Source organism: Myotis daubentonii, chromosome 15 (assembly GCF_963259705.1).
Source record: "Myotis daubentonii chromosome 15, mMyoDau2.1, whole genome shotgun sequence".
Taxonomy (NCBI): domain Eukaryota; kingdom Metazoa; phylum Chordata; class Mammalia; order Chiroptera; family Vespertilionidae; genus Myotis; species Myotis daubentonii.
The window spans coordinates 11,999,794-12,025,241 of NC_081854.1; the positions used below are offsets into that span (position 1 = coordinate 11,999,794).

General features: G+C 54.0%; 1 protein-coding gene across 7 annotated transcripts; it reads right to left on the reverse strand.

Moving 5' to 3' along the window:
• Window positions 1-202: 202 nt before the first annotated feature.
• Window positions 203-25,214, reverse strand: CLASRP (CLK4 associating serine/arginine rich protein). 7 transcript variants are annotated; one of them, XM_059666191.1, is made up of 21 exons: window positions 25,153-25,214; window positions 24,091-24,218; window positions 16,238-16,335; window positions 15,614-15,715; window positions 15,345-15,424; window positions 13,643-13,727; window positions 12,307-12,455; window positions 11,400-11,496; window positions 9,534-9,612; window positions 9,378-9,451; window positions 8,232-8,273; window positions 6,725-6,940; window positions 6,314-6,601; window positions 4,091-4,360; window positions 3,770-3,809; window positions 3,377-3,437; window positions 3,128-3,186; window positions 3,008-3,054; window positions 1,425-1,507; window positions 586-610; window positions 203-346 (listed from the first exon to the last, which is right to left on the reverse strand). In XM_059666191.1, exons 2-21 carry the CDS (start codon window positions 24,187-24,189, stop codon window positions 304-306), a joined length of 2,037 nt encoding a protein of 678 aa, XP_059522174.1. In that variant the 5' UTR covers window positions 24,190-24,218; window positions 25,153-25,214; the 3' UTR covers window positions 203-303. The 7 variants fall into 7 exon arrangements, 6 of the variants coding, with proteins under 6 accessions (XP_059522174.1, XP_059522173.1, XP_059522172.1 ...); XM_059666190.1 differs by having other exon boundaries at window positions 24,916-25,204; XM_059666189.1 differs by having other exon boundaries at window positions 24,091-24,247; window positions 24,916-25,204.
• Between the last annotated feature and the right edge of the window lie 234 nt (window positions 25,215-25,448).

The following is a 25,448-nucleotide window of genomic DNA, read 5'->3' on the forward strand; positions in this document are numbered from 1 at the left end:
CCCTTCTCCTACTGCATGGAGCCCCTGCCCTCACTGGGCCGCAGGCACAGATGCAGCCAGGCTTCCCACACAGGCAACACGCGCCTGTCCCCTCACTCCCAGCAAGTCTGTCTCCACCCCCACCCCCACCCTCACCCCGCTGGCTGGTGGACAACGGAGTTTGGGAGCCCGCACCCAGCACACGGATGACACGGAGGCCAAGTGAAGGCAATTAAATAACGTTTATTTCATTAGAGAACAAAATCAGCAGCATCACAGCCTGAGCCCTAACCCATCCCAGCCCCTCAGCCCCCACGCTTCTGCCTAATGTCGGTAATGGGGGCTGCGGGATCTGGACCTTGAGCGCCTGGGAAGAAAGAGGGAGGGCCCATGAGGGCTAGGCAGAGCAGGGGAGGCCCGTGCATGTGTGTACATGTATATACACGCACCAACACACTTGGGGATCACTTGGGCTTCAGTGGCTGCAAAGGAGGGAGGCAGCCCTACAACTGGAGGGTGCAGGGTGGAAAGGGATGAATCCAACCCAGCCAGACCTCCCGCACAGGACAACTGGGATTTCCCAGGGAGCTGGTCCGGCTTACTCACCTTCGGGAAGAGCTGTACTCTCGACCTAGAAAGGAAGGAGGAGGTGAGGACAAAGCAAATGCCCAGGAACGGGCCCCAGGGCTGGACTTCTGGTCTCACCTTCCGCTGATGCTACACCAGCACGTCCACTGCTGGGACTACAACCTGTGCCGCCCGCCCACCCACACCAATGTGCATTTCTTCCCATCCTGCAATTCCCTTGTGACTGAAGCAACACTGCATGCCTGCCTGTGTGCACACACACACGCATCTTAAGAGTTTTAACATGTGGAAATGTGGTTTTTTTATAATCAGTTTTGACATCACTTCTCTTTTTTTAAAAATATTTTTTTATTGATTTCAGAGAGGAAGGAAAGGGAGAGATAGAAACATCAATGATGATAGAATCATTACTGGCTGCCCCTGCTTGCTGCCCACTGAGGCTCAAGCCCGCAACCCAGGCATGTGCCCTGACCTGGAATCAAACCGTGACCACCTGGTTCATAGGTTGACGTTCAACCGCTGAGCCATCTGGGTCAGACCACTTCTTTTTGTTCTTTTTGTTAATCCTCATCTGAGGATATTTTTCCATTGATTTTTAGGGAGAGTGGAAGAGAAAGGGAAAGACCAAGAGAAGCATCGATGTAAGAGAAACACATCAACTGGTTGCCTCCTGCATAAGCCCTGACAAGGGCCGGCTAAGGAGGAGCCTGCAACGTGCCTGTGACCGTGCCTGTGCCCGGAATCAAACCCGGGGCCCTTTGGTCTGCAGGCTCTATCCGCTGAGACAATCTGCTCCTTTTTAATGCCCCCGAGCCTGCAGCCCAGATCTCCCGGCCCAGTGACCATGGGACACTCACTGTAACGGGGGGAAGGCGAGCGGCTCTGCCGACTGTACTGGCGTTCCCATTCTTCTCTCTCCTTCTCTCGGCGTTCCCGTTCCCTGCAGGGGGGAGGGGAGGCAACCCAGGGCGGGGTGAGTATGCTGCCCAGAACACTGAACTCAGGGCAAGTGCTTCATATCCTAGTCCCAGTGGAAGAGCAACCATCCCCTCTTGGAAGATGAGGACACAGAGTCAGAGGGGATGCTTGCTAGGCAGAGCCTGGACTCCCACCCTAGTCAGCCTTGCTATGAAAGGCTCGCTGAACCAACAGAAAGGAGGGCCGCCTCGTTCAATCATGTCCTGTCCCACTCCACGCAGTCACAGAGCTCAGGGACTTACATGCTAAATGCTTAATTGGTTTTCAACAGAATGACTGGGATTTGCAAACCTAAGGGCGACATTTACCGGGCACCTTCTCCTGGCTGAGGTGGGACAACTATTCCCTCCCGATTTAAGTAGCTGAGCAAATTAAGACTCAAACAAGAGAAAGGCCCATAGCTGGTGGACGAGGCAGGATCAGAACCCAGGTCTGACGGATGAAGCTGAGTCCTTCTGCATTCTGCCTCCTAACGGAAGCACACAGCAGCCTCGAAAACCCAACCCACAAGGGAAGGGGCGTGTAACAGTGATGTTAACGATGACGACGAACTGCAGTGGGATTGGGCATCGGGCCTTCCCATGTGCCAGGCACCACACTGGGAGCCTCAGAGTAGGACCCTGCCAAGGCACCAAGGCAGGGGCATTGGCACGTCTGTCTCAGAGGAAGGAGTCCTGGCCCAGAGGGGGTCAAGTTACTTGTCCAAGGACCACAGCAAATACAGAGTGGAACCAGAGCTACTGACAGGCAACAAGGTCCTGCCACTGACTGATGTCCCTCCTTGCTAATACGGAACACTACGGCCTCCAGTGTGGGGCGGGGGGGGAAGGGGCAGGGCCTGAGGCCTTATGGGCACTAATCCTTGAGTTAGCCTGTGAGGGCCACACAGACACAGAGCTGGCCCTCAACTGCAGTGGAAGACACAAAACGAGAAGAGAAGCAGAGGGGACAGGAGAGAAGCTGTCTCCCCGCACTGGGCCAGACCAGCCATGGGGCTGGCTGGCGTTCAGCCCTCCCACAAACAACACCGCCTCAGTGTTCTGGGGGCTGAACACACAGCAGCCAGACCCGGCATCTCAGTGCAGACACTGCTAATAAGCAAGCACACCAAACAGACTGCACGCCAGGTGAGGGTTAGTGTTATGAAGCACACAGAACAGGGTTGGAGCTGGGAGCGTTTTGGGGTGCTACTCTGGACAGGATGGTCAGGGAGGAGATTGCCCAGTGGACTGAGGGAGGGAACCAGGTGAGGATCTGGGAAACAGCAAAGGAAATGGGAGCTGGGAGCTGGTGGAGCAGGGTCATTGTGGCTGGAATAAGCTGGGGATGCAGGGAGGAAACAGGGCCAATGGAGGGTTCTGGCAGGGCTATAGCTCAGAGCTGGAAGGCAGGGAACGAAGGAAATGGGGGGCTTCCCAGAAGGAGGTGGCTGCGGCTGATACAGGGAGCAGAAGGCTCTTACTTCATACGGATCTTGCGGGCCATCGCGCGAAGCTCATCTTCCCGCTCCTGAGGCAGAGATGGCAGTGAGGGCTGGCCCAGCTGGCACCCGCCCGAGCCCCGCCTCTCACTCCACCCTTACCTGCCGTTCATGCTCCTGTTGTATCATCTTCTCCTGGGCGGCCTTCTTATCCGCCTTGACTGTGGGGAGGAAGGGACGCAGTGGCTTGGTAGGCCTCCAAGCTCAGAGGGCCAGCCAGCCTACCAACGCCCTTAGCACGATGGCAGCAAAGCAGCGTGCACACCCACTCCTCCCCAGAGTGCCTCTCCTACAAGGCCAGGCTGGAAGGAGGGGGAGCGAGGAGACTTGGGGGACAGAAGGGGGACATACACTGTCTGTTCAGTGCCTTCTGCATCCTCAGCTTCAGCTTCTCCTGTGGCGTCAGCTTGGGCTGGGGAGGGGGGAAAAGAGGTGGGAGAGGGGGTGGGTGTCCCGGAGTTCCCACAACCCGCCTCATTCAAGAGCCTGGGACTTTTGGGGGCATGTGGGGAGGGGCAAGCTGTGGACCTGCCATGAAGGGCTGGAGGTCCAGGACAGACGGAGCCCCGGGGAGCAGGGAGGAGAAGGGGACATGGATTTCATGGGGACAGAATCCTTCCGGTCCCCTTAATCCCCGGGGCTGGGTCCCCCGGCCCCCCCGGCCCCCCTGCAGGCCCACCGGGCCCAGCACTCGGGCACTGCTGCTGCGGGAGTTAGACGGGCGAGTTCCAAATTCTTACTGACTTTGGCAGCTCCTGTCTCTTTACCAGCGGCAGGTTCAGTCCTGGGAGGAGGAAAGAACACCTGCTATCTCTGACCCCACACAGCCTCACACAGCCCTGACCAGCGACCAGGCCATGGGTCTCAGGCACCCCAGTCCCTCTCGGATCTGACCCCTCTGATCCATCATCCAAGGCAAGGCCCTGCCTCCTCAGACCCACCCTCCCAGGTCAGGGCCATGTTCCCTCACACCTCCCAAGACACAGGCAAGTTCAAAACGAAAACAGTCGAGTTCATCCCATCTCAGGCTGACAATCCTCCTCCCCCAGCCCTGCACCTGCTCACTTTTTCAGCTTCTCGCCCACAGCAGGGGACGACGCCGGCCTGGTCAGCTTCTCCCTTGGGGGTGATGACGAGTGACTCTGGCTACGGCTTCGACTACAACTGCGGCTGCGGCTGCGGCTCTGGCTCTGGCTGGGGCTGGGGCTGCGGCTCCGAGTCAGACTGCGGCTTCGGGATGGGCTGAGGGACCAGCTGCTGCGGCTGCGGCTACTGCTGTGGTGCCTGGGACCCCGGCCGCCCCGCCTGTACCAGTCCCCTGAGCGGGAGCGGCTCCTGACGGCACAGTGGGGCAAGAGAGGGGCCATGAGGCTCCAGGGACCCCATTCACACCACCACCACCCCCAGCTCTTAACCTACAGTCCTCCTACAAGGCCCTGTGGCCCTGTGGTTGGTCCAGGTGTGACTACCTCTCTCCAGCTCCTTTCCCTCAGAAATCCTAGCTGCTCCCTGGCCTCACTCAGTTTAAATAGAGACCACCTTCTAGATACAACCACCCCAAACTCACTAGACACCCACTTCCCTACCTCCCTGGGAGGTGGCCTCTGGGAAGGTGGGCCCTGGCTGGTCAGCACCCCTTTTACATAGTGTGCCCAGCTCCGGGCACCCAAGAACCACATTCTCACCTTGCCAAGGGTCTCACACCAGTGGGGCCCAAGCCCTAGCCCCACTCCCCACCAGGCTGCAACACACACCTACCAGACCCGGTTTGGGAGTGAGCAGCCCCATCCTCTCTGCTTGGGACTGGCACTCCTCAGGTAGGGCTCACTGGCAGACTGGCATCTGACATGTGACCAGTCCCCACTCCCCCAGCCTTTCTCCTGTTATCACCCTGGGTCAGCCTACAGGGAATGACCTGGAAGCCAAATCCAGGCCCCACGCTGATTCCACTGGGGCTGTCCTGAGTTTTTAGAAAGTTCAAATTTGCCCTAGCTGGTATGGCTCAGTGAACAGAACGTCGGCCTGCGGACTGAAGGGTCCCGGGTTTAATTCTGGTCAAAGGCACATACCTGGGTTGTGGGCTCAATCCCCAGTAGGGGGCATGAAGGAGGCAGCCAGTCAATGATTCTCTGTCATCATTGATGTTTCTATCTCTCTCCCTCACTCCCTTCCTCTCTGAAATTAAAAAAAAAAATGCCGAAACCGGTTTGGCTCGGTGGATAGAGCGTCGGCCTGCGGACCGAAGGGTCCCGGGTTCGATTCCAGTCAAGGGCATGTACCTGGGTTGCGGGCACATCTCCAGTGGGGGAATGCACAGGAGGCAGCTGATTGATGTTTCTAATTCCTATCTCTCTTCCTTCCTCTGTGAAAAATCGGTAAAATATTATTTAAAAAAAAAAATGTTAAAAAACGTTTTTAAAAGAAGAAACCTTAAAAAAAATAGAAAATTCAAACTTGTTGGCAATACTGAAAAAACAAGAGCTGCCCTTTAAAAATCCACACTCTCATCTTTTCTTGAGAAACCAGGCGACTGGGCAATACCAGGCCTGTCACTGAGCAGCCAATGACCCCTTCGGATGGGACGTGTGCTCTACCTGGCCCTCCATTTTGCTTGCCAGACCCCGTAGATAGCTACCGTTGAGGGGCATGCAGGAATAATACAGGTGACAATGCTGGCAATAGTAACAGTCCTTCCCGACCGAGGCTATTGTGTAAGGACTAAGCAGTGACATGGATTTACTTGTCACACTTTCACAACGAAGGGGATACTATCTCTAATTCACAGACAAAGAAATGGCGGCCTGAAAGTTCACTAGCAGGGCCAGAATTTATACCCAGGCAATCGCTCCAAGGTCCATGTTCTCACCCATCGAGCTGAGCTGCCTTTCCACAAGCAGCCCTGATCCCACCGGGTGAGAGAGAGATGCCCCAGTCTCCAGACGCTTTCTGTCCTATGTCATCTGCAGCACTCGCCTCAAACCCTGCCTTCCCCACAAAGGGCTGTCCCAGCTCTAAAGGCCAGATTCTGCTCCAAACCACAAGACTCCCTGGAGTGTCCATGTACCTCTCCACCTCTCGGCCTAGGAACTCCCTGTGAGAAGGGCAGCTCGGTCTTGTCCCCACAGCATCCCTGAGCAAGGTGGCGGTGCCCCAGCCATGTCGCCATGCTTGGAGCTGCCTCACAGAGTGGGCCTCCCTCCCACAAACCCAGTGCTTCTGGTCTCACTGACCTCAGGGCCCAGGTCACCAGCAGGTCCCTCACCCCCATGCACACCAGGCCCCACGTACCTGCTTCTGCGGCGGGGCCCATACCCACCACGTCGGGGTGGTGAATGGGAGTAGCGGTGTCCATCTCGGGAGCCTCCACCTGAGTGCCGCCGGCCACGGCTGCGAGACCGGGAATACCGCCGGGAGCGGGACCGGGAGCGAGACCAGGACCGGGACCGGGAGCGCGCGTGCCGGCCTGAGCGATAGTAGCCCCCACCACGGCGGGAGCGGGAGCTGGAGCGAGAGCTGGAACGGGAGCTGGAGGTCCTCGAGGCAGAAGAGGAAGAGGAGGAGGAGGAGGAGCGGCGGCTGCAGGCAGGGCAGAGGGCAGGTCAGTACTGGCCTGAGCCCTAGCGCCCCCTGCCCCAGGTCCCCCCACAGTGGCCAGGACTGTGGCCAGGGCGTAGGGCGAGCAGCGTGAGCGTTACCGACCGGGCGTTGGCATTACGTCCCGGGGCAGGGCCGCCAGGCTGAGGGGGTGCGGGAGGCTTCCCTGTGGCAGCCCCTGATGCAGCTGCCGCTGCGGCTGCGGCCGCTGCCTCCTCATCGCTGCCCCCAAAACTGGTGATGAAGGTGATCTTCTCCTCACGGCCCGGAGTCGGGGAGCGGGAGCGGGAGCGAGACTCGGAGCTGGATTCCGAGGGCGACCTACAGAGGAGGGGAGGTGCTCAGTCATCAGGGCCCTCGAGCCTGTCTGCCAGCGAAGGATTCGCACTGCAGAGCGACAGCAATGAGAACAACGTGGGACCTGACACCCGCGCCCACCAACAGCCACAAGGGCTGTGTAAGGATCTGATTCAGAACCAGGTAGCCTTTTCAAAAGAGCCAGGAAAGGGAATGACAGAGAACTGTACTGATTTTGCCTGGCTTTGAAAAGGGAGGAGCAGATCTATATATTTAACATGGAACCATTTCCCAATATATATGTTAAGTGTGTGTGGGGGAGGAGGGGGGCGGTTCTAAGACATTAAAGTATGGTACAATGCCAGGCCTCTCAGCGAAAGGTGCCTCGCCTCACATATCCTCCCAAAAGCCCCTTGAACAGGTCCCACCCACCCCGTTCTCATGAGGGAATTAGGTCAGACTGAAGTCTGTCCACCCTCAAATCCCTTTCCCAACCAGTGCCACAGCCAGGACACATGGGCACAGATAGGCTACACATGCCTATTAGTTCTCACTCCTTATTTCTGGGCCTTCAAATTAAAGACATTTTGGATTTTTAAGTTATACCTTCCTGCCATTTTTGGTCATCTTTAACACAAGACTCCATTGTGATTAAATCAGAAAATAAAAGAGGGTCCATATATAAAGAAAACAATTGGGAAAGCAGGCTAACATTTGGGGAGGGGATGGGAAGGGGCGGGGATTCAGCCCTGACCAGGTAGCTCAGTTGGTTGAAGCACTGTCCCTATACACCAAGTTTTATGAGTTTAATTCCCAGTCAAAGCACCTACAAGAAGCAACCAATGAATGCATAAATAAATGGAACAACAAATCTATGTTCCTCTCTCTAAAATCAATAAATAAAATAAAGCCCTAGCCAGTTTGGCTCAGTGGATACAGAGTCAGCCTGTGGCCTCAAGGGTGCTAGGTTCAACTTCGGTCAAGGGCACATGCCTGGGTAGCGATCCCCAGTAGGGGGCGTGCAGGAGGCAACCGATTGATGATTTTCTCTCTCATCATTGATTTCTGTATCTCTCCCTCTCCCTTCCTCTCTGAAATCAATAAAATATATGTATATCTAAAATAAAATAACATAACGTAACACAAAAATAAAAATAGATTCAGACTCACAGCTGACATCAGGTGCTAAAATGCCAAGAACACAACGCCCAGTCTGTGAGCTCAGGGACCCTAACAGCACCCCGTACCCCTCCTCACCCTACCCCTCCATTAGGGTGTTAGCTGGCTGCTGTTCCCTGGGTCCCCAGGAACTCACCGTTTGTAGGGGTCGTAGGTGGGGCTGTCTCGGCGTGCATAGCTATGAAGAGAAGAATGAAGTGGGACAAAAGGGGGTTTTGGGATCTGAGCTGGCATGGAATTGGGCCCAAACCCTGGACTCGGGCATCCAAGGCCAGACACCAGGCATAGTGAGAAGGAAGCTGTTGGCTAGGTTATGGGCCCTGCCCTGGATCCCTTTGTCTATCCCTCCCTAGATCTGTCCAAAGCCTTAACCTTGACCCTACCCCCCCAAACAATGTTCCAGATGCATCCTGACCCGAACTAACAAGGACTTCAGTCCTGCTTGGCCTCCAGAACCTAGTCTGGAAGTGTCCCTCTTCCCACTCCATGCCCGGGTTCTGCTAAGTGGGTCCTGGCTTAACTAATGATGAGGGTGATAAAACTACAACAAGTCTTAAATGCCACTTGCCCAGGGTCACACATTTCATAAATGAAAGCTGGGATTCCAACTCAGGCCATATGGCCCACGCCTGCCCCACAGTGATGATAATGATGGAAAGAATCCGTGTGACTCTCTAATGAACACTTTCCATACCATATAACAAACCCTGAACCCACAACGGGTTGTTTAAGCCTCATGGCAACCCTCAATCACACTCCTTGAATACAGGACATGTGGCAAAAGGAGGTACGGGCTTGCCCAGGGCTGCCAGGACTAAGAGGCAGGGGCAGGAGGGCTCTCCACCCACCAGCCTGCCTCATCCAAACCTGCTCAAGACCACAATGTGGGCACCGGCACAGCCCCTCTCCTGGGAGGTCACAGTACCCGTTTCCCAAAGGAGAAAACTAAGTTTGTGAGAGGAAGTCACTTGCCCAAGCTCTGACAGTGAGGAAGCAACCAAGCAGCCCCTGCCCCTCGCCTTTTCCAGCCATCCCTCGCTGCCTCCCACTGGCTCCGAGATCCTGGCAGGGGCCCTGAGTGAGGAGAATGGCTGGCAGGGCAGGGGTCCACATATCCCTCAAGGCCATTCCTATCTCTAATCCTCCCCATTCACTGCCCCACTAGGACTCTCCACAAGCCACAAGCCTGCCCCCAAAGAGTCTTCTGAGCCCCAGCCCTCTCCCTAGAACCTGGAAAGACTGATGCTGGCAGGGTGGGGGCACAGGAAAGAACCCGACCTACCTAGGTGGGCTGATCTTTCGGCCCCTCAGGCGCTTCTCCCGGAACTCCCTCCGCTGGCGCCGGGAGCGACGGCCCTGGAGTAGGGTGGGTATCAGGATGGTGAGGGGTGCGCCCTCCCTGAGACGCATTCCTGCCCCGACCCGGCCCAGCCCTCACCGAGTACATGGCCTTCTCCTCCTCAAGGGCCTTGGCATGTTTGATGGCCTCTGCCTCCTCCTTGTCTTTCCGGAGCATCCTGCACAGAGGGATGAGGGTCACCAGGGAGGAGGGGGAAGGCCACAGAGTCATTGCAGGAGGTGGGGGCCTCCATGCCATCCTGGGCGTCTCACTCATTCAGCACTATTATTGAGCACTTACTGCGTGCCAGGTGCTGTTTTAGGTGCTGGGGATTCAGTATTAAAAAAAGAGAAATAGAGAAATCCTCATCTTCATGGGCTTACATGCTGGGAAAAGGCCCACAGAAATAAATCATATGACAGGCTAGACCAGCCGTGGGCAAACTACGGCCCGCGGGCCGAATCCAGCCCGTTTGAAATGAATAAAACTAAAAAAAAAAAAGACCGTACCCTTTTATGTAATGATGTTTACTTTGAATTTATATTAGTTCACACAAACACTCCATCCATGCTTTTGTTCCGGCCCTCCGGTCCAGTTTAAGAACCCATTGTGGCCCTCGAGTCAAAAAGTTTGCCCACCCCTGGGTTAGATGGTGAAAACCTTGATGGGAAAATAGATCATGAAAGGGGAAAGAAAGTGCCAGGAGCAGGTAGAAGCTGCAGAAGCTTCCAACAGGGGGTCAGGGAAGCCACATAGAAAGTGACAGCTGGCCATAGCCGGTTTGGCTCAGTGGATGGAGCGTCGGCCTGCGGACTTAGGGGTCCCAGGTTCGATTCCGGTCAGGGGCATGTGCCTTGGTTGCGGGCACGTCCCCAGTGGGGGGGGTGCGGGAGGCAGCTGATGGATGTTTCTCTCTCATCAATGTTTCTGGCTCTCTGTCCCTCTCCCTTCCTCTCTGTAGAAGGATCAGTAGAATATATTTAAAAAAAAAAGAAAAAGGAAGTGACAGCTGAGGGCCTTGCCGGTTTGGCTCAGTGGATAGAGATTCGGCCCAGAATGAAGGGTCCCAGGTTCGTTTCCAGTCAAGGCCACGTTCCTCGGTTGCAGGCTCAATCCCTGGCCCTGGTCAGGGCATATAGGGAGCAACCAATTGATGTCTCTCTCTCACATTGATGTTCTCTCTCTCTCTCTCTCTCTCTCTCTCTCTCTCTCTCTCTCTCTCTCTCTCCTCCTCCCTTCACTCTCTCTAAAAATCAATGGGAAAATGTCCTCGGGTGAGGATTAACAAAAAAAACCAAAAAGACAGCTGAGGAGAAATCTGGGGTAAGCTGCACAAATACCAGCAGAGCCAACTGCACAGAGTGGCCTGAAGGGCAGATGGGGCCCCAGGCACTTGAGGAGTAAGGAGGCCACGGAGGCTGGGCAGGGTTGGAGTGTGTGGGTAGATCGGCAAAGGATCAGACAGGTGAGACCTTGTGGCAGTGATGAGAGCAACGGTTGCTTCTGAGTGAGGTGGGAGCCATAGAGGGTTCTGGGTAAGAGGGGTTGTGTTCAAATTTAGGATTATTCAGATTCCAACTTACTGCCCTGGTTAGCTGGGACCATTCTCTGTAATCTGCATGGGGTGTGGCACAGGGCAGAGGCTCAACCAGCCAAGCACTAGAGAATGACCCAGTGAACAAAGACAGTCCACTAGAGGGTGCTGCCCACCAGGCCCAGGAACCCTGGGAGCTTCACTGGGGTCAGATCACCACAGGTCCGATAGAGTTGGGGTTGGCCTTAAGTTCTGCCCAGGTAAAGCTGGGTCACAAGGGCCCAGCCCACAAGCTCAGAAACCTGTGTGTAAAGCCGTTAGTGCAGGGCCAGGCATACAAAATGTTCAGTAATGGGGTGGCTATTAGTATCGGAGGAACAACAGAAATACCACATCCAGAGTAGGAAGGGGTGTCAGCCATCAGGCCTCACCTGACGAAGTCACCATCAGCCATGCCATAGGTTGTAGCCTGTTTGTTGAGATCTGCCACCTGTTCCTGGTTCAGTTCATCCACGTCCACCTCCACGTCTGCACCAAGAGAAAGGCTGTCAGGGGCCAAAGCCAAAACAGAGGACAGGGGAGCCCACCAGACTTAAGGCCTCTGCAGGGAGGAAGCGAGTCAGGTCATCTCAGTGTCCCCAGGCCGGCACAGGGCTTGGCCAGAGGCAGGCACAATGAATGGTGGGGGTGGAGTGGGGGTGGGCAGGTGATGTAATGGATGGGAGCCCACATGAACATGAGCAGTGGGATGGATGAGCAAGACCTATGAAGGGAATGAGAGAAAAGTGAGGCGTGACTAGGGACCGCCTGAGGGTGGATGGAGACGGGTGTGGGTCACAGGCAATTAGGAGCCAGTGGGTGATACAGAAGTGGAAGTGGGATGGACACTTCCCATGTGCACCGTAAGCTGGCTGAGTGAGAGCTGAGAGGAGGAGGAAGATGCTGGGTGTGGATCAATGGGTGCTGAGGTAGGGAAATGGCAGGGTGGGCATGAGGGGTGCCTCTGTAACTGGATGACCACTTGTTTTCCAGGAGAGAAAACGAAGGGGAGGGAGAGACAGAAGCTGACCCAAGTAGAAGAGAACGGAGCCAGAATCTAGGTGGGGACAGTGTCATAAAGCAGTGTCCTAAAATTGAGAAAGGGGTTACAGAGAGAGAAGCTGGGAACAGCACAGAAGACAGCGAGGGCGGCAGGAGGCTAGAGTGCCCTGGAGCAGGGTTGGCAGAGACGGGGCTTGTGAGCACAGGGTGCCCCACAGAGGGTGAGGGACAAGACACACACAAAAAAAACGATGCCCAGGGACTGCGGGGAGGGGGAGGGCAGAGAGGGGACCCCACCGATGTCGGGGATGACCTCATCTTCGTCCGAGTTGCTCTCCTCCTCAGCTGGTGACTCCTCCTCCTCTGGCTTCTCTGCCACCTTCTCCACCTCGGCCACCGTGCTGTCCTCATAGGTGTAGCCAATGGATGCCTTCTTCTCCGCCAGCCTGGAAGGGGGGAGCCTGTAAGCCAGGGCAGCACCCAGGGGAGAGGACGCAGCACACCGAGCTCTCTGCACACGGGCCCTCACATATGCCTCCCACAGCCTGAAACCCTCTCCACCCCCCTCCCACCAGCTTCTCTCTCACCACCCAGGCCCAGGGCCAATGCCCCATCTTCCCGGAAGACCTCCTCCAGGTGGGGTCAAGCCCCTGCCTGGCCCACGTTGGGTCATTCCTGTCAGTGACAGACCAGTCTCCCTCCACCAGACTAGGAGACCTTAAAGGGCAGGGCCGAGTTATTTTGGGTAACAATGTGGCCCACCTTTGCCCAGAGCAGAACAGGGGCCTAGAGTATGTCTGCTGCTGAATTTAGTCAACATTCCCTGACGCTTCCTAGTACCAGCCTCGTCCTGAAAGTGGGGTCATGCATAGGATTAGTCACATCCGTGAAAACACTTCAGGTGAAGGGAAGCAGCAAGCCTTAGGCTCACAAAGGGGAAGCCTCAGCAGGAGGGAAGGAGTCAGGACCGCTGTGGAGCAAGTGGGACTGCAGGGGCCCTGGAGGAGGGGACAGCTATCCCTGGAGAACAGTGTGCAAAGGCAGAGGGAGACCGAGCACAGCCAGGCCAGGGTGGAGAGAGAAGTGAGACTGCCCGACTGCTGCTCTCCCAAGACGGCAGCTGGGGACCTCCCTGCTCCAGGGTAAGAATGTACCCCCCGCCTCCCAGCCACTCCTCAAGGGACACCGCCTTGAGAAGGCCCTCTGGAGTGACAATCAACTGCTGACTGCAAGCTTACTGCACAGCAGCACAGGACAAGCACATTCCAAGCTCCATCTCTTGCAGTCCTCGCCACTCCAGGCAGAGGGGACTCCCGTTAGCCCCACCTCAGAGAGGAGCACCTCAGGACCCCCAGAGGGACGTCCTCCCCGGCAGGATTCGAATCTCTCCATAGGGCCTGCTCTCCTAACTGCACCTCCCACTACTCCACAAGCTGAAAACATATTGTAGAAGTTTTGCAGAAAACCTTTCCCCTCCAGCTGCTGCTTTTGCTTTCTCTGAACATTTATCAAGTACCTACTGTGTGAACACTGTACCCAGCACTGGGGAGATAAGGATGGATGAGACTGTGCCCTGGAGGGGTTCACAGTCCTCCTACCTCCCCCAACCCTTCGGTGCCCCAACCCCACTCACTTCTTCTTCTCATCCTCACTGGGTCTCTGGAGGCCTCCGTACAACTCGTCAATGTAGATCTGGTACAGGCACTGCTCCTCCGAGACTGCAGCAAGGCAAAAGGCATGCGGGTCACTGGGTCTGGGGACACGAGGACTTCAGGAGCAGACACAAAATGCAGTGGGGGAAGACGGGCAGGTACAACCCAACCCGGCCAGGACCAGAGTCACTGATTTCTAGATAATCACAAACTGTGTGTGCTGGGGACGCAGCAATTGCAGGGGGGCCCTGACTATTCCACTAACTCACCCTGTGACCCCAATCAAGGGACTTCACCGCTCTGTGCCTGTTTCCTTTTCTGTAAAATGGGACCACCGGCAGAGTGAGTGCTTGGTACTCTGGCACTGCTACTTTAACACTGTTAGGGAGGCCTCTGGCTGGAACCTTCTGAACTATAAACTTATCCTGAATACTGGATGTCTCAGGGGCCTCACGGCCTCTCCACTGTGTTCAATTTAAATTAAGTTTAGCCTGGATGGTGTTGCTCAATGTTTAGAGTGTCATCTCATGCACCAAAGGGTTGCAGGTTCCATTCCCTGTCAAGGGTTCGTACCTGGGTTGCAGGTTCAATCCCTGGCCCTGATTGGGGTGCGTGCAGGAGGCAACCAATGGATGTGTCTCTCTCACATCGACATTTCTCTCTCTTCCCCTCCCTCCCTTCCTTCCTACCACTCACTCTAAAAATCAATGGAAAAAATATTCTCCTGTGAGGATTAACAAAACAAAAAAATGAAGTATGGTTTAGAGCAGCCGTGGGCAAACTACGGCCCGCGGGCCAGATCCGGCCCGTTTGAAATGAATAAAACTAAAAAAAAAAAAAAAAAAAGACCGTACCCTTTTATGTAATGATGTTTACTTTGAATTTATAGTAGTTCACACAAACACTCCATCCATGCTTTTGTTCCGGCCCTCCGGTCCAGTTTAAGAACCCATTGTGGCCCTCGAGTCAAAAAGTTTGCCCACCCCTGGTGTAGAGCCATCAGGGCTCTCGTTCACCCGCAGGAGGCCAGCTAGAGTTCAAAGCTGACCCTCAGGAAGCTGTGGTGGTTACAGGTAGGGTGAGCACTGCGGCTCCGTGGACAACTCCTGACCCACACGGTCCTTGTCTGTAAAATGGGGCATCACCACCACCTTGCTGGGTGGGTATGCAGGTGTGATGAGATTTTTAAAGAGCCCAAGTTGGCCAGGGTCCAGACCTCCCTAGGCAAGCCAAGAGCCGGGAAGTCTCCCTGAGCCTCCATTTTCTCTGGAAGGCAACAGTGATTGCTTGGAGAACAACAGTGGACATATATGAACACTTGGCAAACTGGCATACTCAGCCTAAATAATTGTTCAAAACAGGAGCCATTTCCTCTTTAGAGCTCACATTCTGACCCATGTAGGCAGGGAAAACAAACACACAGAGGAAAACAATGTGTTACTGCAACTTTCCCCAAATTTTTTTTAGGAAAAAAGACCATAGAGTCAGAGGGCCAGGGATGTAGAAGTGACCTTGGCAGGACCGTCTAGCTCAGCAGACACCTGTACCGAGTCAAAAGAAGGAGGCCCCGAGAGGGACGGAGCTGGGACCAAAACTAGGGGAGGAACCTTTCTTCCCAAGCTTGTCTAGGTCCTCCAGTCTCCGGGGGCCCCCAAACCACCGCCCCACACCCAGGTCACTCACTGCCAGCGAAGTCGTTCTGCACCAGGCCACGGTAGCGCTCGTAGTTACATTTCCGCTCATCCGACTCCTGTTCTGGGGAGCTTTGGCGGAAGTCAAGGCTTTGAGACCAGAGGGAGAAGGCAGATCCCACCCCAAGCCAGCAAGAGGGGGTACGAGGGGCTTGGCTCAGGCTGGGGGACCGGGAAGGGGGCAGGCAGGCAAGGACTTGGGAAAGAAGAGGTGCTGCTGGGTCAGACTCCCTGCCTGGCCCCCCCTTGGGGAGAGCTTACATGGTGGTGAGCAGCGGGGGGGTGTAGTCAGGGATGTGGTCCAGGTGGGCACGGACATCAAAACGGTCAATCATGTTGTTGGTGTCCCCCTGCCAGGGCATCCTGAAGTGGGAAGCAGGGGAGCAAGGAGCTTAGGGTCCCCGCTGCCCCGGACACAATGTACCTATTCCCTGCCACCTGAAGCCTGGGAGCCTGGCCCTCAGTCTTCTCTATCCCCTCTCCTCGCAGGCCCTGTGGTACAAACCTGCCTGAATAGGGGCCTGAGTACAGCACCATAGAAACGGGCTCTTTTCCTCAGAACCAAGTAAGTGTGAAGAACCTGAACCAGATCCTAGGGGCCACTTGCCAAGCCTGTCACCCAAACATCTCCTCTGGCCACCTACTCCCTGCTTCAATTCAGCCTCTGATCCTAGCCCTGGTCCCACCAATTCCCCTCTAAGTCCTTCAACCACCACTACACCCTAGGCCTCCATCCTCACTCACTGGCTCTCCTTAGCTGGTGACTAACACCTTCCCATGCAGGTCAAGCCTTACTTGCCCGAGTCCCCAAAGGTCTGTCCATACCCCAGGTCCCCCGTGACCCTTGGTCACAGATATTACCTGGCCCCTTAAACTCAGTCTTACATGTTAACGGGGCTCTCTGCGGCCAGGGCGACTGCAGAATCCAGGTGGACCTTGCAAGCTCTGCCATGCACCTGCAGGAACTGGGCCGGGTCCTTCTTCTGCAGGGACAGACAGGATAGAAGTTATCTCCCAACTGAGCTCCAAACCTCGCTACCCTCCACACAAGTGCAGCAGCGAGCTCACCTCTGTCAAGCGGGCCGTATCTCAGAGGTGAACTAACCTGTACAGGGGTGGCAGCACCAGCAGGGGCCACTCAACCTCTGGGGAACAAGGGGTTTCCCCTCAAGGTGGGGTCAAGAGGCTCTGAGCTCCATCTAGCCCAATCTTCTGCACGGTCAGTACCAAGACCTCCCTCCCTGAAGTATTACCCCCCAACTCTTCACCTCCACCCGGGGCATTCAGAACCAGGGATGAGCCCTTTGGCCTGGATCAGCTCACACCAGGCACATGAAAAGATGCTCAATGTCATTAGTCACCAGGGAAATACTCATCAGAACCACAAGATACCACTCCACACTCACTAGGACGGCTAAAATGGAAAGGACGGACAACACAAGTATTGGCAAGAATGTGGAGAAATTACGTTCTTCAAATAGTTAAACAACCGAAACCGGTTTGGCTCAGTGGATAGAGCGTTGGCCTGCGGACTGAGAGGTCCCGGGTTCGATTCCGGTCAGGGGCGTGTACCTGGGTTGCGGGCACATCCCCGGTAGGAGATGTGCAGGAGGCAGCTGATGGATGTTTCTCTCTCATCGATGTTTCTAACTCTCTATCTCTCTCCCTTCTTCTCTGTAAAAAATCAATAAAATGTATTTTAAAAAAAAAAATAGTTAAACAAAGAATGACCGTGTGACCCAACAATTCCATTCCTAGGTAGATAGCCCAAAGAACCTAGAACAGATACTCAAATACTTGTATATAAATGTTCATAACAGCACCATTCACCATAGCCAGGAGGTGGAAACAATCCAAATGGCCACCCACAGACGACGGGCTGAGAGAGATGACAGTACAGATGCAACGGGGTACATCCAGACAATGGAATATTGTTTGGCTATAAAAAGGAAGGAAGCAGCGTTCCACACTATAACAAGGGTGAACCTTGAGGACACTATGGTAGGGGAAAGAAGTCAGGCACAAAAGGATGATCCCGTTTATGCGAACTGTCCAGAATAGGCAAAGCCAGAGACAGAAAGCAGATTAATGGTTACCCAGGGCTGGGAAGTTTGGGGTGGGGAAGGGGGATGACTGATTGCTAATGGGTACAGGGTTTCTTTTCAAGGTCATGAAATTTTCTAAAATTAATTGTGGTGATGGTTGCACAACCATGTGAATATACTGAAAACCACTGAAATGTTCACTTGAAATGAGTGAATTGTGTGGTATGTGAATTATATCTTCAAAAAGCTGTTTTTTTAAAAAAGTTACAAAGATAGAGGAGAATATCCCTGAGGCTACATACGCCCCCCAAGTGCTTGTGTGGGGATCACAATTCCAAGGCACCGTAATTGTCAGGAAAGGAGAAAGTCTAGCAGCAGCAGTTGCACCACTGCGCATCCCTGTGAGGGGCCCCGGCTGCGCTCAGCTGTATGCCACACCAAAGACCCCAGGAGAGCCCTGGGAAGGCTGCTGTGAGAGCCACTAAATCCTTGCCGAGCTGCCCAAGCACCCAACCCCTGCCCACAGCTCCATCACCATTCCTTCCCTGCTCCAGCCAGCATCTCCTCTGGCTGGGACCAGGTAGCAGCCCCGCTAGGACCCCCTGTGGCCACCCTCACCCTCGGCAGTCCATTCTCCACAGAGTGGCCAGGGGGTTCTGTGAAAACCTTAGTCCCTCTGCCTAGAGCCCCTGCCTGCTCTCCCCCAGCTCTGCTCCAGGCAGCCCGGCCCGCACCACTCCTGAACATCCAGGCTTGCCCATGCTCCACTCAGGACCTCAGCGCTTGCTCTGCTCTCGACCTGCCATGTTCTTGTGCATAACACCCCTTTGCTTCTAGAAGCCCCCCTCTCAACTTTATCGAAACAGCTCGCCTCACAACCCCTCATCTCCTCTATCTCCTTGACCCCACTGTTTGCTTCAGAGCACCTACCACCACTCGATTTTGCACCTCACATTCACTGATCACCTGTCTCTCGCACTAAAACATCACTTCCCCCGGGCAGGGATCTCTGTGTTGTTCAGTCATATACTCAGTGGCTACAACAGGCCTGGTCCACAGCAGGGGCTCAGGAACACTCCTCACTGACAGGTAAGGAGACTAAGCCCCTCCAGGAAAAACCATCAGCATCAAGTTTCCAAGATCCTGCGCTCCCTCACGGCCTCCATCTCCCACCCGAACCCCGGCCAGCAGATGAGCAGGACACCTTCCACTACAAGGAGCTGAGGAGCCACAGCTGGTATCAGGCCACTATCTATCCTGCACCTACTGAGACCCAGGTGCTGGGCCCTTATTGTCCTCATTTCACACCCAGAGGCTGAGGGGTGATACACCCAAGACCACAGGGGCTGTCAGAGGTGGTGCTGTTAGAATTCAACTCCTCACTTGCCCCTCACCTGTCTCCTTCAGTTTCTCCTCTCAAGCCACACGGCTCCTCAGGCTCCTCAGCCACATGACAGCCCTTGGCCAAGTCTAAGGCCAAGACAGCCCTCACATGCCCCAGGCCAAAGGCCCAGTTCCCAACAGCCAAGACTCATAGGACATTGTTTCCAGGATGGGCTTTGGCAGATACAGGAAAACCACTGGCAGTGAAGGCACAGTAAGGAAAAAGCTTTGGGCTAAGAGTAAAACCTGAGTCCAGAGCCCGGCTGTTGGAATATTCTGGAAAAATCAACGAACCATACCAAAAGCCAGGCATTGATCTATCTAAGTGTTTTATGTACATTTTCTCAGTCAAAGTTCTCAGCCATGGGAGAAATGTACTACTCTTGGCCCCATGTTCCAGGTTAGGAAACTGAAGCTCAGACAATAAAACCCACTTGCCTAAGATCACATTAGTAATAAGCTAACTAGAATTTGAACCCAAATGGGTTGACATAAATTTACTGTCTTAAGGACTTCTAAGTGTACAGTACAACAGCATTAACTATATACACCTTGTTGTGCAACATATCTCCGCAACTTTTTCATCCTGCAAAACTGACACTCCATACCCACTGACTAACTCTCCATTTCCAGTCCCCCCAGCCCCTGGTAACTACCATTCTATTTGCTCTAAGGGTTTGACTACTTTAGGTACCTCATATATGTGGAATCTTGCAGTATTTGTCTTTTTGTGACTGGCTGATTTCACTAGGCATAATGTCCTCATGTTTCCTCCATGTTGTAGCATGTGACAGGACTTCCTTCCTTTTTAAGGCTGAATAATATTCCATTGTACTTATATACATTTTCTTTATCCATTCATCAGCAGATGGACATTGAGGTTATTTCCACATCTTGACTATGGTGAATAATACTGCAATAAACATGATGTACAAATATCTCTTTAAACCTAAAATCCACCCTGGCCAGGTGGCTCAGTTGGAACATCATCCTGTACACCAGAAGGTTGCGGGATTGATTCACAGTGAGGGCACATACCCAGGCTGTGGATTTGATTCCCGGTCAGGGCACATACACGAGCCAACTGATTTAAAAAAATATATTTTTATTCATTTCAGAGAAGAAAGAAGAGGGAGAGAAAGACAGAAACATCAATGATGAGAGAGAATCATTGATCGGCTGCCTCCTGCACGTCCCCCTACTGGGGACCAAATCCACAACCGGGGCACGGTCCCTTGACCAGAATCGAACCCAGGGCCCTTCAGTCTGCAGGCCAACGCTCTATATCCACTGAGCCAAACCAGCCAGGGCATAGAGGCAACTTCTCCCCCACTTCCTCTCTCTCTAAAAATCAAAAAAATATATCCTCAGGAGAGGATAAAAAATACAGATATAGATATAGATATAGACCTAAAATCAATTAACCCTCAACTATTTTGCCGCCAGGATCAGATGGGATCAGAGAGTTCGTCCATGAAGTTTTTCATTCATTCATTCATTCATTCATTCATTCATTCAACTGTTAAGCAAGCAACTATGTGTAGACCCTGTGGTGCCCTCACAGCTCACAAGTCTAGACCCATGCTACAGTGATGACCTGGAGTGGGGAGTCCAGGGGGAATGCCTCACTCAGCCAGGGGCTTTCTGGAGGAGACACCTGAGTCGAGATTTGTTTATTTCCCACTTTCATATCTTCAGGGAATTGTTCCTTTATGGAAACCACTGATTAAAGAAGAGAGTTGACAAGGACAAGATCAAGAACAGAACCAATGTCTGCTAGGGAGAGAGAGGATGCACCAAGGACAAATCAGAGGCAGAGAAGCCACCTCTGTCAGGACACATCTCTGGCCTGCCACAATATACCTCAGCTTCTTCAAAACTCGCCCACAACCGCCTCTCTCAGCATAAGAATAAGAGACTGTGCAAGCAGCCCATCCCCTCCTCAAAGCAGCCATCAGCAACTGCCCAGCCATTGCCACAGTCCACAGCTTGGTGCCTTGGATTGGAATGCTGATCACGTTCATGTACGGGGACAGTGACAGCTTGTACAGGCCTGCACCACAAAGCACCCCAGTCACTGTTCTTGTTCTTGATGCTTTTCCCAGTCAACCCCTGTGAGAGGGGCTGGTCATCACCACTGTCCCAAGGGGAAAATAAAGCTGAGGGAGCTCCCGCTAACAAGGAGAGCCTGCAGTCCCAGGCCTTCAGAGTGACCCAACTCCAGCCCTCTTTTGTCTACACCAGTGGTCAGCAAACTCATTAGTCAACAGAGCCAAATTATCAACAGTACAACGATTGAAATTTCTTTTGAGAGCCAAATTTTTTAAACTTAAACTATATAGGTAGGTACATTGTTATTAACTTAATTAGGGTACTCCTAAGGCTTAGGAAGAGCCACACTCAAGGGGCCAAAGAGCCGCATGTGGCTCGCGAGCCGCAGTTTGCCGACCACGGGTCTACACCATCAACCTGGATGCAAATTCCAGCTCTACCTGGTAATAGTAAGTTCAGTAACAAGAGCTAGCACTGACTGAGCAAGCTGCCCTGAGCAAGCCCATGCTCAGTGGTCTATGTGCTCAATCTCACCAAATACTCCAACGCCCTGTGTGGGAACTGCTCTTATCCCCACCATTTGTGGCACACCATTAAGTGGCAAACAATCCATCCCCCTTCTCCAACAGTAATAGGACTCCTAATATATCTGGCGCAAGGCCACCCAGAATACAGTCTATACCTCTTAGCCTGGTGGGTGGAATGAAGACATGTATGATGGCCAGAGCTTGAGCAGCCCTCTTAGACCTTGACACAACACTGGGAAGAGAAGTCATGTACAACTAAACAACAAAATGGTCCCTGAGCAGAACTGGGTACAACTGGGCATCTATGTGGACAAGGAAATAATTTTTTTTGTTTAAGCCACTGATGTTTTAGGTCTCTATTATTCACAGCCAAACCTGATTCTACATGTTATATCACTTCACATGTAGAAGAGGCAACCAAGCTATCTCTCTTTTCTTCTCCCTTTTTGTCTAAATCAATAAAAATATTTTTTTATATTTTTATTGATTCCAGAGAGGAAGAAAAATGGAGAGAAAGACTGAAACATCAATGATGAGACAGAATCATTGATTGGCTGCCTCCTGCAGGCCCCACACTGGGGATTGAGCCTGAAACCCAGACATATGCCCCGACCGGGAATCGAACCGTGACCTCCTGGTTCATGTCGATGCTCAACCACTGAGCCACGCCGGCCGGGCATCATTCTTGAGCACTGGCTATGCTCCTGGGCCACTGCTGGGGCCTCAACTCAGCAACACACGCCAGGCCCTGCCCTGTGGTCACGCTACAGTTCTGACACCACCAGAGACGGACGCTCCCTTCAGCCCGGTGGTGCATTTGTGGGTGACAGAAGGCAAGTGAGGAGCACCCAGAGATTCCTCTCTTAGGGTAACAGACTCTACTTCACCGGTGACTTTGGGGATTCAAAAAATCATGTATCTAAAGCTCTTCTCACATAGCCTAGTGCCCGAGAAGGATCAATTAAAATGGTAAATGCTATTGTTACATTGTTTTAGTTCATCTATTCTTTCAAACCGTATTTGCTGGACCCAAGCTTGGGGTGCAAAAATGACCCAAATACACCTAGTTCCCAATCTTACAGAGCTGGATGTGTGTTAAATTCCACAAAGGGGGAGGACAGGGAGCTGTGACAGCACTTATCAGGACATCTGACTGAGTGAGGGGATGAGGGAAGACTGCCCTACAGGTTGAGATGTGACAGATGAGCAGGAGTAAATCAGGTATAGGAAGAGTTCATGAAAGGCCTGTGGCTGGAAAGGGCTATATAATTCTGGGAGGTAAACTTATACTCTTTTTTAAAATACATTTTTATTGATTTCAGAGAGGAAGGGAGAGGGAGAGAGAGATAGAAACATCAATGATGACAGAGAATCATTGATTGGCTGCCTCCTGCACGCCCCACACTGGGAATCGAGCCTGCAATCCAGGCATGTGCCCTTGACAGGAATCGAACCAGGGACCCTTCAGTCCGCAGGCCAACGCTCTATCCATGGAACCAAACCAGCTAGGGCAACTTACACTCTTTATACATCTTTTGTGTTAGAGATGGTCACCTAGGTAGTGAGGAGGCCAGATGGCTTGAGCAAAGAAATGAGGCAGAACAGGTGGTGTGAGTCTGAAGAGAGGCAAAAGCCAGACCAGCAGGGCCCTGAAGGCTGTGTTGAGGAGCCTGGATTTTCTCAAGGGCACTAGGAAGCCACAAAGGAGTCTGAGCAAGGGAGGGACAGGGTCAGCTTTGTGCTTTAGAAAGACCTCTCTGAACGCTCTAAAGGGGGTGGGTGGATGGAGCAGGACTAAAGGCCAGGAGACCAAGGAGGGGGCTGGGCAGTGATACAATAGTGCTAGAAACGTCTATATAAACATCATACAACTGGAACACTAACCCTAGGACATAAGTGCCTTTTTAAACTGGAGTCTCCATGACAAGTAGGCATTAAATAGGTGAGGGGAGGCAATACAGGCACAATGTGTGGGAGCAGAGATGCAAAAAGGGACATTGGAGCTACCCAAAACTGAAGCTGAGAGACAGGCAGAGGACAGACCAGAAGAACCTTTTAGGTCATGGAATGGTGTTTGGTTTTCTCTCCCAAAGTGCAGCATTGCCCTAACCGGTTTGGCTCAGTGGATGGAGCGTCGCCCTGCGGACTGAGGGATCTCAGGTTCGCTTCTGGTCAAGGGCATGAACCTTGGTTGCCGGCTCGATCCCCAGTGGGGGGTGTGCAGGAGGCAGCTGATCCGTGTTTCTCTCCCACTGATGTTTCTAACTCTCTATCCTTCTCTCTGTAAAAAAATCAATAAAATATACTTTAAAAAAAAAAGTGAAGCATTAACGCATCAAACAGGGGAGGGAAGTGGTCAGAGTTCACCTAATGAATGTTGATGGCACACCTGTGGCGTGCCAAGCCTACCTCAAGAATGGCTGAGCCCCGGACACTGCGAACACAGCAGAAAGCAAGACAAGCAACATTCCGCAGGTGGCCAGTCTCACATCTGGACTGGGCCGAGTGTCACAAAGACCTTCCTTCTCCCTGCTAACACCAGCTCTGTGCTCGGAGGCCACCCCAACCACCACAGTACGCGCTCACACACAGAATGCCACGCACGGGGTTTTAGCACTGATTCTGCCGAAGAAATGGCTGAAGAGGAAACGGAGCCCAAATTTTACCAGGATGACCAGGGCCCCACCCTCGCAGGGAGCTCCCACCCCGGATTAAAGGTCAGTTTACTCACAATCTTTTCATAGTACTCCCTCCGCCGCTCCGCCCTCTTCTTGTAATCGACCATCATGCCTCGCAGCTTCCGCTCATGCTTCCGCGCCTCGTGCCACATGGTGGAGAGGCCAAGCCTGAGGCCTTAACCTGGGGGATGAGGCGAGGGGTCAGATGGGCTGTAGGAAACATGCGGGCTGAGTGGAAGTCACCTACAAGTTGGTGACAGAGCTCATCCCAAATGCCGGCTTCAGGGAGAGGAAGCGAGGCTGCAGAGCCGTGTAGCAGGTGCTCAGGCGTATCCCTGACCACCCTGATCCAGCAGCTTGGACATCCTGCAAACCCCCAACTGATTCTGGAGTGAGCATCCACCTCCGGAGCTGGACTCAAGAATGAACGGTTTGGGAATGGAAGGAGCCAGCTGGAGGCAGACACCAAGCAGCTGGGAGGGGAGCTCAAGGGAAAGGTTAGAGCGGAAATGGCTCCCACCAGAAGCCATCCGTGATGGGTATGGGCTGCAGGGGGATGAAAATGAAGGCAGGTGGAAGAAAAGGACATTGGTAAGGAGGTGGAGGTGGAGGTCGAGGGCAGGTGAAGGGCACGGATGGAAGACGAGGCTTGGAGGAGGAGGAACTTGGGGGCGTGCTATCTTTCCTTACAGCAGGGCTGAGGTCTAAGGGAATCGGGACGGGGGAGGGGAGTAGAGGCGGAGCAGGCAGTCGGGAAGGAGTGGGTTCAGTTTAGGGGCAAGGCTCCTGGGCAGGGGCGGACCCCGAAGATTTGCAAAGGGCTCCAAGACCCCATTTACCCATCTAGTCCCTGAGGGCTCGGGCTGTTTTCTTCTTACTTTGACAAGGGGGCGGGACCTGGGCCCGCGGCGGGGTCGGCCGCGGGGAGTTCCGGCCCACGGCAGAGGCAGCGGCGCGGCCTGAGGCCCGGCAGGCCGGAGGAGGTGCGGGTGTGAGGCCCTCGGGGCCGGGGCCGAGCAGAAGTTCACAGCAGCCCGGGGAGGGGCGGAGGCAAGGGGGAAGCTGGGCTGACGCCGCCCAAACGCCGGGACGGCGGCCCGGTCACCTGCACTCACCGGCTCGTCGCCGCCTGCCTCAGCTGCGCTCGCGCGCGGCCCGCACCGGAAGCGGAAGTGGGAGGCCGCGCGAAGGGAAGGGGACGGGGCGGGGCAGGCGCGCTTCCGCTACGGCAGGGGCGGGGCCTGCCCGGGCAGAGTCTGCGGGCCTAGGACGCTACGGCGGCCAACCGGTGGTCCGCGGACGGTCCGAAAGGTTGGCGACCGCTGGTTTAAGGGAACCTTTGTAGCTGCGGTCGCCTACCGGTGGTCCGTGAGGCCCTAACCGTGTGGTGAAGGCGGGAGCGGGAGGGCGT